Source organism: Colossoma macropomum, unplaced genomic scaffold (genome assembly GCF_904425465.1).
Source record: "Colossoma macropomum unplaced genomic scaffold, Colossoma_macropomum, whole genome shotgun sequence".
Classification (NCBI taxonomy): Eukaryota; Metazoa; Chordata; class Actinopteri; order Characiformes; family Serrasalmidae; genus Colossoma; species Colossoma macropomum.
Genome location: NW_023494793.1, coordinates 699,661 through 716,196, shown reverse-complemented (window position 1 = coordinate 716,196; position 16,536 = coordinate 699,661). Strand labels below are relative to the sequence as shown.

General features: G+C 44.3%; 1 protein-coding gene across 1 annotated transcript; it reads left to right on the top strand.

Annotated features, from left to right (window-relative positions):
• The first annotated feature begins 3,266 nt into the window (after positions 1 to 3,266).
• rgs7bpa (regulator of G protein signaling 7 binding protein a) lies at positions 3,267 to 15,295 on the top strand. Its single transcript, XM_036579786.1, has 6 exons — positions 3,267 to 3,659; positions 6,786 to 6,952; positions 10,855 to 10,985; positions 12,209 to 12,350; positions 13,631 to 13,701; positions 14,549 to 15,295. The coding sequence occupies exons 1-6, from the start codon at positions 3,558 to 3,560 to the stop codon at positions 14,638 to 14,640; spliced, it is 705 nt and encodes a 234-aa protein (XP_036435679.1). The 5' UTR covers positions 3,267 to 3,557; the 3' UTR covers positions 14,641 to 15,295.
• Positions 15,296 to 16,536: the final 1,241 nt, after the last annotated feature.

Sequence of the window (16,536 nt, the reverse complement as noted above, 5' to 3'; positions counted from 1 at the left end):
CAGAACTGAGATAAACTGCTCATTTCCCTGCATACAGAGTGTCCAGATACTGACCAAACCTCCTGTCTAAACCTTTTAAAGTCAATAAAATGGCATTAATTCATAAAATTGTACATTTTATTTACAATATTTATTAATTCTCGTTTCATAGCTGTACCCAAACAGACTGCCACACACACTTAAAAATGATCTTCAAGGGTTCTTTAGTGAAGGCTTTGGTTCTTTTTAGAACCATGAGATCCACATAGAAAATGGTGAAATGGTTCTTCAGACTGAAGGATAATGGGTTCTACATAGCACCAAAAAGGGTTCTGCTATTGCTACAATGACATGCTTGTACCAATAGAAGAACCTTTGTGGCGTTATACAGAACCATTTTCAAAAACGTGCATCATGCCAAGAACCATTTAAGAATGCAAATAGTTCCAAATAGAGCTCATGGTTCTAAATAGAACATTCCCTTTACTAAAGAACCCTTACTTTTTAAGAGAGTAGGGTAGCTCCAGACTCTGTTCTGAAGTCCATCGAGGACCTGTTGCACCACCTGCGTGAGGTCACTGATCTGCAGCAGGTCCTGTGCGGGCAGTAACCCAGCAGGGTGGACACGGTCTGACTGTAAAGTTCCTGCAGGAGGACAAACTTAGTTGGCAGAAACAGAACAGAGCAGTTAGAGAACCCATGCTGCTCTTTTTATAATGAGAAAAGTGTTGAGGTGCTGGTGCAGATGGTGCTGACCTGAGTTCAGAAAGGACACTTCAGCCTGCGTGGCCTCCAGCATGGGATGGTAATTAGATTTCCCAGACTGCACTGTGTCCTGCGCACCGCAGCAGAACGTCCCTTCAGAATCTCCAACTTCAACTGCTGAGAGAAAAAGACAAGTAGACGTTCTGTGGTAAATTCACACTTGTGGCTGTGTTTACATGCAAAGACTTTCACCAATCAGATTTGTTTCCTTCTGATTATAGATTATAGATGCCTCCAGCGCTCACTGGAGCAGTTTGCAGCTGAGTGTGAAACGGTTGGTATGTGGATCAGCACCTCCAAGTCTGGGTCCACAGTCCAGGCCTGGAAAAAGATGGCATGCCCCCTCCAGGTAAGGGGAGAGCTCCTGCCCCAGGTGGGGGAGATTAAGTATCTCAGGTCTTGTTGATGAGTGATGGGAAGACAGATCGTGAGATCTCTGATAATCTCTGATAATCATCCATTTTCCCCGGTAACACGCTCTCCAGGCCAACGTTTGCATGGCTTCATGCCGTCGTTGGCTGCTTACCACCATGAGGTGCAGAATTACGGTGTTTTCAACTAAAGGAGCAAGTGCAGCATTCCTGAGTTTTTCCCATCGGGAATGTAATCAGATACAGACGCTTACACTGCTGCTGTTATTCTATATAACAGGTTACAGGATTAACCACCTCGATCAAACGGATAGAAACTGTGTCAGAATTCGGAGATGATCAATATGGTCACCAGTGATGAAGATAACAAACCTGAATTACAGAATGAAAATCCAGTCAAGGCTTTGTTTGTTACAGCCATAGCGGTAAGAACCGTATGTTCCCACCACCTGAGCTCCCCATGTGAGTGTCTTGTGACTATGAGCACCTGACCCATCACCTAGTGCAGCTCGCCCCCTAGTGTTCCCAAAACGGTACTGAAAGATTTACAAAGACAAAATTTGGCTGCTACACACGGAGCGGTTTGGATGAGTGTCTTCTAGTTTTGTTTATACAGAAACACCAGCCCAAAAGTTTGAGGTCTGTTGTCTCATTGTCCCTCCACTGAAATCCTCCCTCACTGCTGTCACCCAGCTCAAAATGACAAATGTCGAGTTGGATTGACATAGAAGCCGAAAAAGCTTGAATTCCGATCTGGCTGTTCAGACGGAGTATAGTTTGGAAATTTAGACTTACTTTGCTAAACGAAACACGTTTTGGTAAATTTAGAGTTACGCTGCTTAATTTAGACATTATTGGGTAAATTTTTACTTAATTTAGTCATTTTAACCCTTCACTCTGTTCACCCCCCACGCATTTATATTACACGTGGTGTTGGGTGAACCTGCGGGGAGTGAAAGTGTGGAGGTGCTGTGTTCTTCATGCTGTTCTCTTCCTACATAGCCTGCTGTTAGTGTGTCTGTGTGTGTGAATATGTGTGTGTGTGTGTGTGTGTATATGTGTGTGTGAGGGTGAACATGGACAGGCTGCTGACTGGCTACAGCTGCTAAAGGAGAACCCTACGCTGGACATGTGTGATATTTTAAACATCTGGTATTTTTAGTAAATTGTTGACTGTATTGATTTAAATAAATAATAATGTGGTGGGTCTCCAGACCACTGAGTAACACACATCGACACCACTCAGGGGTTCAGGCTTACTTTGGAAATCTAGACTTACTGTGGTGTGTTAAACATATTTTGGTGAATTTAGACTTAAACTGGTTAATTTAGACTCCGTTCAGACCTACTTTGGTCAATTTAAACTCATTTTGCTAAGTTTAAAGTAATTTTGGTAAATGTAGACATGGAGTGGTAAATTCGGAGTTTTTTTGGTAAATTTCAGTTTTACCCCTAATTTGTGAGTCGTTGCCATAGCAGCGAACGCCTCACGCGGTCGCCATAGCAGGCCGCGCTGGTTCACCGCGCAGTTTGTCACGGCGGGTTTTCCTGGTTTGTTCCGGTTCCTGTGCAGCTGATCTTATTGATGAGCAGCGTTTGGGCTCAGACTGACCGTTTGAAGTGGCTGTTCGGTGATTTTCCTCTGATGTTTCCTCTGTGATGTGTAACAGTCGCAGTCCGCGCTGGAGCTGCTTCACCGCGTTAGTATTCCCGTCCAATAGCAGCGCAGAGGCAGCTTTGTTTCCCACCTGCATTCCGACAGGAAGCCCCGCCCCATCTGCGCTCCGATTGGTTGGATAGTTCGTGCGCGCAGGCATTCCGCCGTTCTAAGATGCTGTTGGTCCCGCCCCTCCTGCCCTGGGATTGGCTAAGCAGTTCATAGTCACCGTTTTAAACTCTGTCACTATTAGCCAATCCCGGCGCAGGAGGGGCGGGCATCTGAGCAGCCAGCGAGCCAATCCCAGCGCACGTGGGCGTGGTATGCCGGAATACAGGTGCACGCGGCGAGGTCAGACCAGCAGCATCTCTCTCTCTCTCTCTCTCTCTCTCTCGAGCGCGCGCTATCCGTTAACGCTCGGGATTCGGTTTATCTGCAAAAGCGATGAAACCTCTGCAGCTGTGAGAAGAGCGCGCGCGGTGCTTATAATCGATTGTATTGATCGGTGTCGTTTGCTGTCGCTATCGGGCATGCACGCGCTCTGATCTCGTCCTCGAGACGAAGGTGACTCGCATCGCGTGCAGTCGGTGGCAATGCAGAGAGGAAGAGCTCGTGCGCGCGACGAGGAGCCGCGGTGCGCGTGACAGATTGATCGATTGGAAAGCAAGAAAAAGCGAAATCCTGCGAGTCTGTGTGAGTGAGTGTGTGTGCGCGTGCGAGTGAGCGTGTGGAGGTGGGGGTGGTGGCGCGCGCCTCGGTTCGGTCTCCTCGCTGGATGTGTCTGCATGAGCTCCGCACCGACAGGGCGCAAAACCCGCCCCGTCCTCCAGCTGGGCAAACCCGGGGAGCGCGAGCCCGAGCGCGCGGAGGGAGCGGACTGCAGGATGGTGAGCATCACTTAGGGGGGTCTGGGGGGGGCGGCGCTGGTGTTTGGGGTTTATTTGTGGGGGAGGTTTAGTGTTGGGGGCGGATTTGGTCTTGCTTGTTAGATTTTGGGGGCTTTGGTTGGATGTTCGGAAGTTTTTAGCTGTTTTGGGGTTTAAGGGGGATTGAATGCTTCAGGATTGGGGTGTTGGTTGTACGTGGTGGTGGATGTTTGGAGTTTTGGGGATTGTTTTTAAAGGAGATGTTTGGGATTTGGAGGTTGGGAGTTTTGATGTTTGGAGGTTTTGAGATTTATAGAGGGATTTGATGCTTCAGGATTGGGGGTTGGGGTGTTGGATGTACGTAAGGGGGTGGATGGATGTTTGGGGGATTGGGTTTTAAAAGAAGTTAGCTGTTCAGGATTAGGAGGTCAGGGGTTGTTGGTTAGTTGGGTTTTGGGGTTTTTGGGATTTGGCGTTCATGGAGTTTAGCGGGTTGGGGAGTTTGGTCTTTGGGGGTTACATCTTGGATGGTTTGTAGTTTTGGGGGTTGGATAGTTCGGGAGTGAGGGGTTTTTAGGGGGTTGGATGGTTTTTAGTTTGGGGGGTTGGATAGTTTGGGAGTGAGGGGCTTTTAGGGGGTTGGATGGTTTTTAGTTTGGGGGGTTGGATAGTTTGGGAGTGAGGGGCTTTTAGGGGGTTGGATGGTTTTTAGTTTGGGGGGTTGGATAGTTCGGGAGTGAGGGGCTTTTAGGGGGTTGGATGGTTTTTAGTTTGGGGGGTTGGATAGTTTGGGAGTGAGGGGCTTTTAGGGGGTTGGATGGTTTTTAGTTTGGGAGTGAGGGGCTTTTAGGGGGTTGGATGGTTTTTAGTTTGGGGGTTGGATAGTTTGGGAGTGAGGGGCTTTTAGGGGGTTGGATGGTTTTTAGTTTGGGAGTGAGGGGCTTTTAGGGGGTTGGATGGTTTTTAGTTTGGGGGTTGGATAGTTTGGGAGTGAGGGGCTTTTAGGGGGTTGGATGGTTTTTAGTTTGGGAGTGAGGGGCTTTTAGGGGGTTGGATGGTTTTTAGTTTGGGGGTTGGATAGTTTGGGAGTGAGGGGCTTTTAGGGGGTTGGATGGTTTTTAGTTTGGGGGTTGGATAGTTTGGGAGTGAGGGGTTTTTAGGGAGTTGATGGTTTTTAGTTTGGGAGTGAGGGGCTTTTAGGGGGTTGGATGGTTTTTAGTTTGGGGGTTGGATAGTTTGGGAGTGAGGGGCTTTTAGGGGGTTGGATGGTTTTTAGTTTGGGGGTTGGATAGTTTGGGAGTGAGGGGTTTTTAGGGAGTTGATGGTTTTTAGTTTGGGGGGTTGGATAGTTTGGGAGTGAGGGGCTTTTAGGGGGTTGGATGGTTTTTAGTTTGGGGGGTTGGATAGTTTGGGAGTGAGGGGCTTTTAGGGGGTTGGATGGTTTTTAGTTTGGGGGGTTGGATAGTTTGGGAGTGAGGGGCTTTTAGGGGGTTGGATGGTTTTTAGTTTGGGGGGTTGGACAGTTTGGGAGAGTGGGGTTTTTAGGGGGTTGGATGGTTTTTAGTTTGGGGGGTTGGATAGTTTGGGAGTGTGGGGTTTTTAGGGGGTTGATGGTTTTTAGTTTGGGGGGTTGGATAGTTTGGGAGTGAGGGGCTTTTAGGGGGTTGGATGGTTTTTAGTTTGGGGGGTTGGACAGTTTGGGAGAGTGGGGTTTTTAGGGGGTTGGATGGTTTTTAGTTTGGGGGGTTGGATAGTTTGGGAGTGAGGGGCTTTTAGGGGGTTGGATGGTTTTTAGTTTGGGGGGTTGGATAGTTTGGGAGTGAGGGGTTTTTAGGGGGTTGGATGGTTTTTAGTTTGGGGGGTTGGATAGTTCGGGAGTGAGGGGCTTTTAGGGGGTTGAGGGTTTGGAGTTTGGGGACGTTTGGGTTTTGGTGGGTTGATGTTTTTAAGGTTTGAGAAATTAAAGGTTTAGGGGTTCGGTGTGATGGGGTTTGAGAGTTCAGGGTTAACGGGGTTTAGGATGTTTGGAAGTGGTTTGGAGTTTGGGGTTGGAGAGGGGTTGGTGGGTTTGCTGTTTATGGGGGTAGGAGTCTACATGTTTACAGTTTTATTTTGCGTGATCTTTCTGTGCAGAGGAGGACGGGTTCCAGAGGAGGATGGGTTCCCCTTTTGAGTCTTGGTTCCTCTCAAGGTTTCTTTCTATTGCTCTTAGGAAGTTTTCCCTTGCCACTGTCGTCTTTGGCGACACTCATGCACCTGGATTTTTCAGTAAAGCTGTGTTGTGACAACGGCTGTTATAAAAACACAATATAAATAAACTTTAACTCGACTTGCAGCCTGTTAGTGAATCAGTAATAAAGAGCTTCTACAGAGTTTAGCCAAAACCAGCCACAGCAGAGTGACTGTATCACTGTGCTGTTAAAGGAGAATAAAAAGAGCAAATCTAACTTTTAACGGCGCTTTTTATGTTTATAGATAACATTAATGATTTCAAATGCATCCACAAAGTCAAAGCCTTTAAGGAAATGTTCATAGTTAATCAGTACAGTCTCTAATCTGCAGTGTGTGATGATCACAGAGGTGGCTGCAGGCTGCATGTCTTAACCCAAACTAACCTGTGTGGCCAAATTTACCAGGTTTTCCCCCGTAACCACAAATGTAGTCAATCAGCCGGGACGTTCAGTTCAGTGTCTGAAGTCTGCTTCTTTAGTTTTAACACTGGAGCTATGAGGCTAACGTTGCTAAGAAGTAATCAAAGCTTATATACCACAAATTAGCACTATGCTAACTGCATACATAAATCTTTGCACACTTGCCTCAAACAGCTTGACACAATTTGAGGCGTGAAGCAGTCGTTGGCTTCCTATTTACCAGCTTTTCATTTGAATTTTCCGTTCCACCTTAAATGGTGGTGCAAATAGGAACACAGGAGCCAGAACAATAGGAAAAGTTAGCCTTTACATTTAGCTGTTACATTAGCCTATAACTAAAAAGCAAACTTCAGACGCCAAACATGTCTGATTGCCTACACTTTGGGGAAACTGGGAGAGTTTAATTTTTCAGTAAACTATTTCTTTAAGCTCCAAAATGCTGTGGAGCTTCTAATCGTGAGAACAGTGTTTCATTCTCTTTCCATCTTTCCCTCAGGTTGTTCAGGAGTTTAACACACTGGTGGCTCTATATCGAGAGCTGGTGATATCGGTGGGGGAGATTTCGGTGGACTGTCCTTCTCTACGGGCAGAGATGCACAAAACCCGCACTAAAGGCTGTGAGATGGCCAGGACAGCTCATCAGAAACTTTCTGCAATATCAGGGTAAGAACATATTTACAGGAAGGTAAATGCATTACGTGATTCTGATGACTTACTGGCCGTTGAGAAAACACCTTTTTAAATGCAAGGTGCATCTCCTACTGAGAAAGAAGCAGAATGCTCTTCTTAGAGGGTCAGTGCATGGCCCAGTCAAACTCTGCTGTCATGTCCCAATTTGTAGTTCTGTCAAACTCATCTACTGCAATGAAACGTGTCCCGGCTTGTGGCCTATAGTCAAACTCCACACTGTGGTGAAACATGTCCCGGTTTGTGGCCTATAGTCAAACTCCACTACTGTGGTGAAACGTGTCCCGGCTTGTGGCCTATAGTCAAACTCCACTACTTTGGTGAAACGTGTCCCGGTTTGTGGCCTATAGTCAAACTCCACTACTGTGGTGAAACGTGTCCCGGTTTGTGGCCTATAGTCAAACTCCACTACTGTGGTGAAACGTGTCCCGGCTTGTGGCCTATAGTCAAACTCCACTACTTTGGTGAAACGTGTCCCGGTTTGTGGCCTATAGTCAAACTGTACTACTTTGGTGAAACGTGTCCCAGTTTGTGGCCTATAGTCAAACTCCACTACTGTGGTGAAACGTGTCCCGGCTTGTGGCCTGTAGTCAAACTCTACTACTTTGGTGAAACGTGTCCCGGCTTGTGGCCTATAGTCAAACTCCACTACTTTGGTGAAACGTGTCCCGGCTTGTGGCCTATAGTCAAACTCCACTACTGTGGTGAAACGTGTCCCGGTTTGTGGCCTATAGTCAAACTCCACTACACTGTGGTGAAACGTGTCCCGGTTTGTGGCCTATAGTCAAACTCCACTACTGTGGTGAAACGTGTCCCGGTTTGTGGCCTATAGTCAAACTCCACTACACTGTGGTGAAACGTGTCCCGGTTTGTGGCCTATAGTCAAACTCCACTACTGTGGTGAAACGTGTCCCGGTTTGTGGCCTGTAGTCAAACTCCACTACTTTGGTGAAACGTGTCCCGGCTTGTGGCCTATAGTCAAACTCCACTACTGTGGTGAAACGTGTCCCGGCTTGTGGCCTATAGTCAAACTCTACTACTTTGGTGAAACGTGTCCCGGCTTGTGGCCTATAGTCAAACTCCACTACTGTGGTGAAACGTGTCCCGGCTTGTGGCCTATAGTCAAACTCCACTACTGTGGTGAAACGTGTCCCGGCTTGTGGCCTATAGTCAAACTCCACTACTGTGGTGAAACGTGTCCCGGCTTGTGGCCTATAGTCAAACTCCACTGCTGTGGTGAAACGTGTCCCGGCTTGTGGGCTATAGTCAAACTCCACTACTTTGGTGAAACGTGTCCCGGTTTGTGGCCTATAGTCAAACTCCACTACTGTGGTGAAACGTGTCCCGGCTTGTGGCCTATAGTCAAACTGTACTACTTTGTTGAAACGTGTCCCGGTTTGTGGCCTATAGTCAAACTCCACTACTGTGGTGAAACGTGTCCCGGCTTGTGGCCTATAGTCAAACTCCACTACTGTGGTGAAACGTGTCCCGGCTTGTGGCCTATAGTCAAACTCCACTACTGTGGTGAAACGTGTCCCAGTTTGTGGCCTATAGTCAAACTCCACTAATGTGGTGAAACGTGTCCCGGTTTGTGGCCTAGAGTCAAACTCCACTACTGTGGTGAAACGTGTCCCGGCTTGTGGCCTATAGTCAAACTCCACTACTGTGGTGAAACGTGTCCCAGTTTGTGGCCTATAGTCAAACTCCACTAATGTGGTGAAACGTGTCCCGGTTTGTGGCCTAGAGTCAAACTCCACTACTGTGGTGAAACGTGTCCCGGCTTGTGGCCTATAGTCAAACTCCACTACTGTGGTGAAACGTGTCCCGGCTTGTGGCCTATAGTCAAACTCCACTACTTTGGTGAAACGTGTCCCGGCTTGTGGCCTATAGTCAAACTCCACTACTTTAGTGAAACGTGTCCCGGTTTGTGGCCTGTAGTCAAACTCCACTACTGTGGTGAAACGTGTCCCGGTTTGTGGCCTATAGTCAAACTCCGCTACTGTGGTGAAACGTGTCCCGGCTTGTGGCCTATAGTCAAACTCCACTACTGTGGTGAAACGTGTCCCGGCTTGTGGCCTATAGTCAAACTCCGCTACTGTGGTGAAACGTGTCCTGGCTTGTGGCCTATAGTCAAACTCCACTACTGTGGTGAAACGTGTCCTGGCTTGCTGCCTAGTCAAGCTTCTATGGTGAAATGTATCCCGGCTTGTGGCCTAGTCAAACTCTGCTAATGTGTTGAAACATGGCCCAGCTTGTAGCCTATTCAAACTTTGCTACTAAGGTGAAAAGCGTCCCAGCTTGCCGCCTCGTCATTTCACAACTCCAGCATATCCTGTCTTGCAGCTGAGTCAAACTCCAGCATATCCTGTCTTGCAGCTGAGTCAAACTGCAGTGAAAACTAGATTATAGCCTGCAAAGTTTCTGTGATGCTCTTGCTTTACAGTTTTTAGTTTGGTTTGGACCGTGCCCTTGAAATATGGTTGTGGTTTGAGATCAGACTGTTTGAGTGTAGGAGGGCAGTGTGCGATGATGCAGTTAGCACTGGTCTGATCAGTGGGTATAGGCTTGCATTGCTTATTAGCTACATTAGCTTCTTAGCTCCAGTCTTAGCTGATCGGCTGCATTCAGGGTAAACTTGGTAAAGTAGATATTTCACTTTAACTCCTCTTTATTTGGATCAGCAAATCAGTGATTTACAGAACTGTAGCGGAATAAAGCCGATCGATGGTATCGCCAGCGCCACGACTTTCCACCAGAGACCCTCACAGCAGTAATTACAGAGACCCACAGGCTTCACATAGCAACACTTTAATTAGCGCTGCTTTCACTTTGCACTATTGCGGTCAATCTCTATCGGACTAAGTGTGTTAACTACATGATTTGGGGTAGTTAATTATAATTGTCTGTAATTCATTTAATTTTATTTACCCCTAATCCCCTTATTGATCTAGCAGCTCTATTTCTGAACTAATTTGATCTGAATGATAAATAAAATAATAAGTTGTATGATTTAAGATACGGTCTGTCAGGACAATCATTTACACTGATGATCCATCACTCTTTACTCGCTCACTCATCATCTGAGCCACTTATCCTCCTGTTTCGCAGGGAGCGGGGGGGAGCTGGAGCCTGTCCCAGCACTCATTGGCTGGAAAGCAGGAAACACCCTGGACAGGCTGCCAATCCATCACACCATGACTTTATAAAACACTAAAAAAAACTTTATTAGAAACACCCCCACCTACTTCCACTCACTGACCACTTTATTAGAAACACCCCCACCTACTTCCACTCACTGGCCACTTTATTAGAAACACCCTCACCTACTTCCACTCAGGGCTGAAGAATCCAAACACCTCTTTTATTCCAAACCCAGGAGACTCGATCTGTTGTCAGTGAAGTTTGTTCGTTGCGCGGGCAGGTTCCAGACACCCAGCCAGCCGTAAGACACTGGACTGTTACAGTTTTATAGCTGGACTGAGGCCAAGATTAGACCCAGCTTATACAGGACAAGTAACAGGTGTGACAACATGACCATAAAAGGAGAAACACAAAAATAGGCAGCCTAAAATACAACTTCAGCACCTTCACACACAACACAGCACAGTAACTTCCTTCAGGGCCACTTTATTAGAAACACCCCCACCTACTTCCACTCACTGGCCACTTTATTAGAAACACCACCACCTACTTCCACTCGCTGGCCACTTTATTAGAAACACCCCCACCTACTTCCACTCAGTGGCCACTTTATTAGAAACAATCACACCTACTTCCACTCACTGTAAACACTTTCTCTCTCTCTCTCTCTCTCTCTCTCTCTCTCTCTTTCTCTCTATCTCTCTCTCTCTCTCTCTCTGTCTCTCTTTGTTCCTCAGGCCGGAGGACGGAGAAATCCACCCTGAAATCTGTCGGCTCTTTATCCAGCTGCAGTGCTGTTTGGAGATGTACCTGACGGAGATGCTGAAGTCTGTGTGTCTGCTCGGATCACTGCAGCTTCACAGGAGAGGTACAGCTCATTTCCATAGTTACACTACACCCATTTCCATAGTTACACTACACGCTTTTCCATATTACACTACACCCATTTCCATAGTTACACTACACCCATTTCCATAGTTACACTACACCCATTTCCATAGTTACACTACACCCATTTTCATAGTTACACTACACCCATTTCCATAGTTACACTACACGCTTTTCCATATTACACTACACCCATTTCCATAGTTACACTACACCCATTTCCATAGTTACACTACACGCTTTTCCATATTACACTACACCCATTTCCATAGTTACACTACACCCATTTCCATAGTTACACTACACGCTTTTCCATATTACACTACACCCATTTCCATAGTTACACTACACGCTTTTCCATGGTTACACTACACCCATTTCCATAGTTACACTACACGCTTTTCCATGGTTACACTACACCCATTTCCATAGTTACACTACACCCATTTCCATAGTTACACTACACCCTTTTCCATATTACACTACACCCATTTCCATAGTTACACTACACCCTTTTCCATAGTTACACTACACCCATTTCCATAGTTACACTACACCCATTTCCATGGTTACACTACACCCTTTTCCATAGTTACACTACACCCATTTCCATAGTTACACTACACCCTTTTCCATATTACACTACACCCATTTCCATGGTTACGATACACCTATTTCCATAGTTACACTACACACATTTCCATGGTTACACTACTCATGGTAACTGCTATGAATTATTCAGTAACTACCACTTATATAAGGTATGCCACTGATATATTATGAATGATTCAGTATTTACTAAGAACAGTTTTATTTTTACTGTGACTTATTCAGTTATTACCGTAATCAGTATCTACTATGAATTATTCAGTGTCTATCATAAATTATTCAGTATCTGCTCTGAATTATTCAGAATCTACTGTGAAGTGTTCAGTATTTGCTATAAACTTGTGTCTTCTGTAAACTTATGTGCAGTTTTGACATTGAGGAACTAAATTATGAATTCACGTCCAGCTTCTTCTTCAGTGTTGAAGACGTGTTTAACCGTGCGGGCGTCTTTAGGCGAGCTGACCCACGCCCTCACTGTGCTGCGTCTGTGTTCTGGTTCTGTATTTAGCCCTGCGGGTCCAGTGTCCGGTGTTGGTTTCAGTGCAGTGTGTTCTCGGTGTTGGTTACTCGTGTTCGGGGCTGGATGTGTTACAGGGAAAGATTCTTCTGCTCTGTTGAAGCCAGAGAGTCGGAAAGAGGAGAGCTCCGATATCCCCATCCTGGAGGACACCTCTTCATCTCCGCTGGAGCAGCAGGCCCACTGCCACGTGGCCACCGACATCGAGAACATCGAGAGGTCATTCAGATCCACAGCACTGACCACTTAACCCTCAAATATAATCGGTCATAAAATTCTGAATTTGATACGATACAGGGGTGCTTTGATTCTGTACCTTTAATAAAACAGCAACAAGATACGTTAAATGTGTTCATATATTAATCTTTCTATTTTCAGTTAATCAGAGCAATTAACATCATAAACGTTCAATATTTTAATCATTATTTAAATACGTTGCTGTATAGTGTTGTGGTCTAATGCTTTAGCCATAAGCTAATATGTTAGCTCCAAGCTAACACACTAGCCATAAGCTAACAAGCTAATCATGATACTATGATGTGATGCAGTGTGATATGTTGTATCCCTACATACCTACTTAAATCTCTTTTTGATAAAAAATTTAATGTAATTGACTGTTTGCAAAATTCTGACCAATCCCGCCTCCTTAGTTACTGTTGCTATGTCCACCAGACTTCCAGCTCCTGGTAGCATCTGTAGCATTTGTGCTAACAGACTAAAAGTTCATTAGCACAAAAGAAAATGTGGAACCACACAGAGGGGAACATTGTATTAGTCAATAATCAGTTAATAAACTAGCTTTACCAAAGAAATGCCTGAAAATTGACAAAATATGAATGAAATGTAAAGCGAACCAAAAATGCTTTGTGGAAGTGTTAGTGATGCACGCTGCCCCTTCAGGTGAGCTAATGCTAAAGCTAATCTCAGAGCTGGACACTAAGGAGGACTCATCGGGTTTTACAGTACATTTTATTTATTTTTACACCAAATATTTAGTTACATTATGATTTCCATCTCATTTGCATTCTGTATGAACAGATTTGTCTGTTTGTCTGTTATTATTATTATCATTAAAATCATTAAAGTACTACTGATATGAAGGTATGGCACTGATATAATGTCTGTTATAAATGATTTACCATGAGTGGTTTGATATTGAGTCTGAAATATTTAGCAACGATAATCAATTATTCAGTATTTACTGTGAACACAACAATAACACACATCATAATAAAATCATAATAAAGTAAAATCTGCACTTTCCTCACAGTTTCTCTGCTTCATTTAGCCAAAAATGATTCATATAAAACTACAGCATGATTTTGTTGGGACTGAGTTAAAGCAGTAGTTCAGTCAGAGAAGCTAATGTTGCTAACAGTAAATGAGAGTGAACAGCCGTCTGTTAGCATCGTTAGCTCCTGTTTACAGCAGTGCAGTGTTTGTTCTTGTCGTTTGTCCTGACGCTGATGATAAATAAACACTGAGATGTTCTCCTGCAGGGACATGACGGAGATGAAGAACCTTCTCAGTAAACTCAGGGAGACGATGCCTTTACCGCTGAAGAATCAAGGTGCCCTCATTACACCTGCTTTATTATTATTATTATTATTATTATTATTATTATTATTATTATCATTTTCTGTTATCTCTGTTATGCTGATAGTACACACTTAAAAACAGTGGCTTTCAAGGGTTCTTTAGTGAAGAAAATGGTCATAAATAGAACCATGAACACTCAAAGGACCTTTTTTGCGTGCTTAAATGGTTCTTTGCATGGTGAGATGGTTCTCCAGACTGATGGAGGATGTGCCTTAGATGGTTCTGTAGAGCACCAAAAGCTTTTTTGGTGTTGTATAGGATCCTTTTCAAAAAGGTTCTATATAGAACCATTTTATTCACTAAAGAACGTTGAAGAATCATTTTTAAGTGTGTAGAATTCATAATAAAATTCTTTCTATTAAATTATAAAGGAGTGTAAAATAGAAGTGATTATCTCCAGCACCGTCAGACGTCTGGACCCACTATGTGGCTGATAATTTGCATAAATATTCATTGCATGTATAATCTGTGTATTATAGTATTGTGTATAGGTGAGTGATACAGCAAAATGTAATATCACGATCTTTCAGGACGTTTTTAGATCCGTGATGTGTCACAATATTTATTGTTAAGCTGTCAAAAACTAGGAACATAATTACTATTCAACATTTCACACACTGCACTGCACTAAATCTAATTAAACAGAGCTAATTAAGCTCTTTTTTAATTGAACCATGCAGCTGGTCAGTGTTTTTAAGTGCTGTCGAGATCCACGATACACTCAGAGAAGAATATCGTGACGTAATTCATCATGATAATGATCAGTATCATCATTCTGCCCAGCTGTAGTGTGAATGTGGTGTTTTGTGTGTTCCCAGATGACAGCAGCTTGCTGAACCTGACCCCATACCCCCTGGTCCGGCAGAGGAAGAGGCGCTTCTTCGGCCTGTGCTGTCTGGTGTCCAGCTGAGCTTTCACCCAGGATCTAACCACAAAGACTACATTTCCCATGATCCCTCACAGTGTGCGTCGTTCACCAATCGACAGTGTAACTGCCATTGCCCAATTTCCCAAACCAGCGCCCTCTGTTGGTGAGGGCGCTCGGATTACTTACTGATACAGACCAACTGTACCATCACTGATAATCAATATATATACATACATACAGATACACACACACACACATATATATATATACACATATATACGATATAAACATGATTTTCTTTTGAAATAAGTGAATGTAGCTTCTGTTCATCATCATTATACTATCTGAAGATACGTTGTAGATTAAAGAATGCTGCTGTGTTTATCCTCCTCCACAGCGCCCCCTGCTGGTGCGAAATGATTCCAGCCTTATAAACTCCGCATTTATTTTGCATGCTCACTGCAGAACACGACCCACATTCACACCTTTACAGCTGTGCATCTCGGTTATCAGCTGCAAATATGGCGACACAACATAAACAAACGTTGGGCGTGTCTGGTCTTGTCTTGGCTCTGAACTTTGTTTTTCTCCCTGCTTCTCCTCCGTATTAATTCTGCTATTATTTAGTCTTCCATAAACCGAAAACCTGTAAACCTTTTCTGTTTGTGTCCATCTTTAGGGATAAACAATACCTGAAAAAGCCTTTGTACATAATAAATAAATCTATATACAGAAGCTCTAGAGTTGTACATTTACATCACGTTCACATGTAATATGTACGTTTATACTTAACATTTACACAGTTATATTTATGTTTACGTCTCGTGTGCAGGTTTTCATCATTGTGTTCAGCAGAACCGTAATTTAACACTCATGTTAAATGTGTTGACACTGAATATGCAAAAAAATGTCAGGTAGCAAAGAGTAATAAAATTTTTCATCACACCTGCACGTCATATTGATGTAAGACCTGCGTTTGAAATGATTTTTCTGTTAGGAGTCTGTTTTAAAGGAAGGACCTCAGCCTTTTAATCACTGACCTGAATAATGAGTGGATATATATTAGCAATAATAGCAGTAAAGACATAAACATGGAGTTAAAGATCATTTAGCCCTGACTGTTCTGAAAGCTCCGACCACAAGGGGTCACTGTGGCATTCACAAACGCCACAGAGGCCAACAGTTTCACGTTTCACAGTTTTTTCTGGACTTGAGTTGGAGAGCAGACAGCACAGCTAATTAAACACACATCACTCACCGTCGTTAACCCAGTACAGCTTCAGATTCAAATACATTGGTACTGAAAGGGCTGAAGGAAACTGTACTGGCTGCTTTTGGAGCTTTTTCTGATGGTCGTTGCTGAAATTGGCTAAAACTGCTCTTGCTTAGAATCAGAGGGTCATCCCGATATTCCAGAGGTCCTATATTCTAAGGAACCCTATGTTCCCAGTACCCTGTATGTGTTCCCTTCTTGTCATTTTTGAAACAGCCCTGTCTTCCAAGAGCCCTATATTCTCAGTAGCCCTAACCTCCAAGGGCTCTACATTATTAAGGTCCTATGTTCCAAGAACCCAATGTTCTTAGGGCCCTATGTAACCAAAGTCCTATGTTTCCAGGAGCCCTGTATTCCAAGGGTTAATTGTTTCAGGAGCTCTATATTCACAGGGCCCCATTTTCCAAGAGTCCTATGTTCTCAAGGTCATATGTTCCCTCTTTGTCATTTTGTAAACAGTCATAAGTTCCAAGGGCCCTATGTTCTCAGGAGCCCTCTCTTTTATAGGCCCTTCATAATCAGGGTCCTATATTCTGAGAGCCCAGTGTTCACAAGGTCCTGTGTTTCCAGGAGCCCTGTATTCCAACGGTTATTTGTTCCAAGAGGCCTGTATTCCAATGTTTCCAAGGTCCTCCGTTCCTTCTTAATTATTTTGGAAAGTCTTA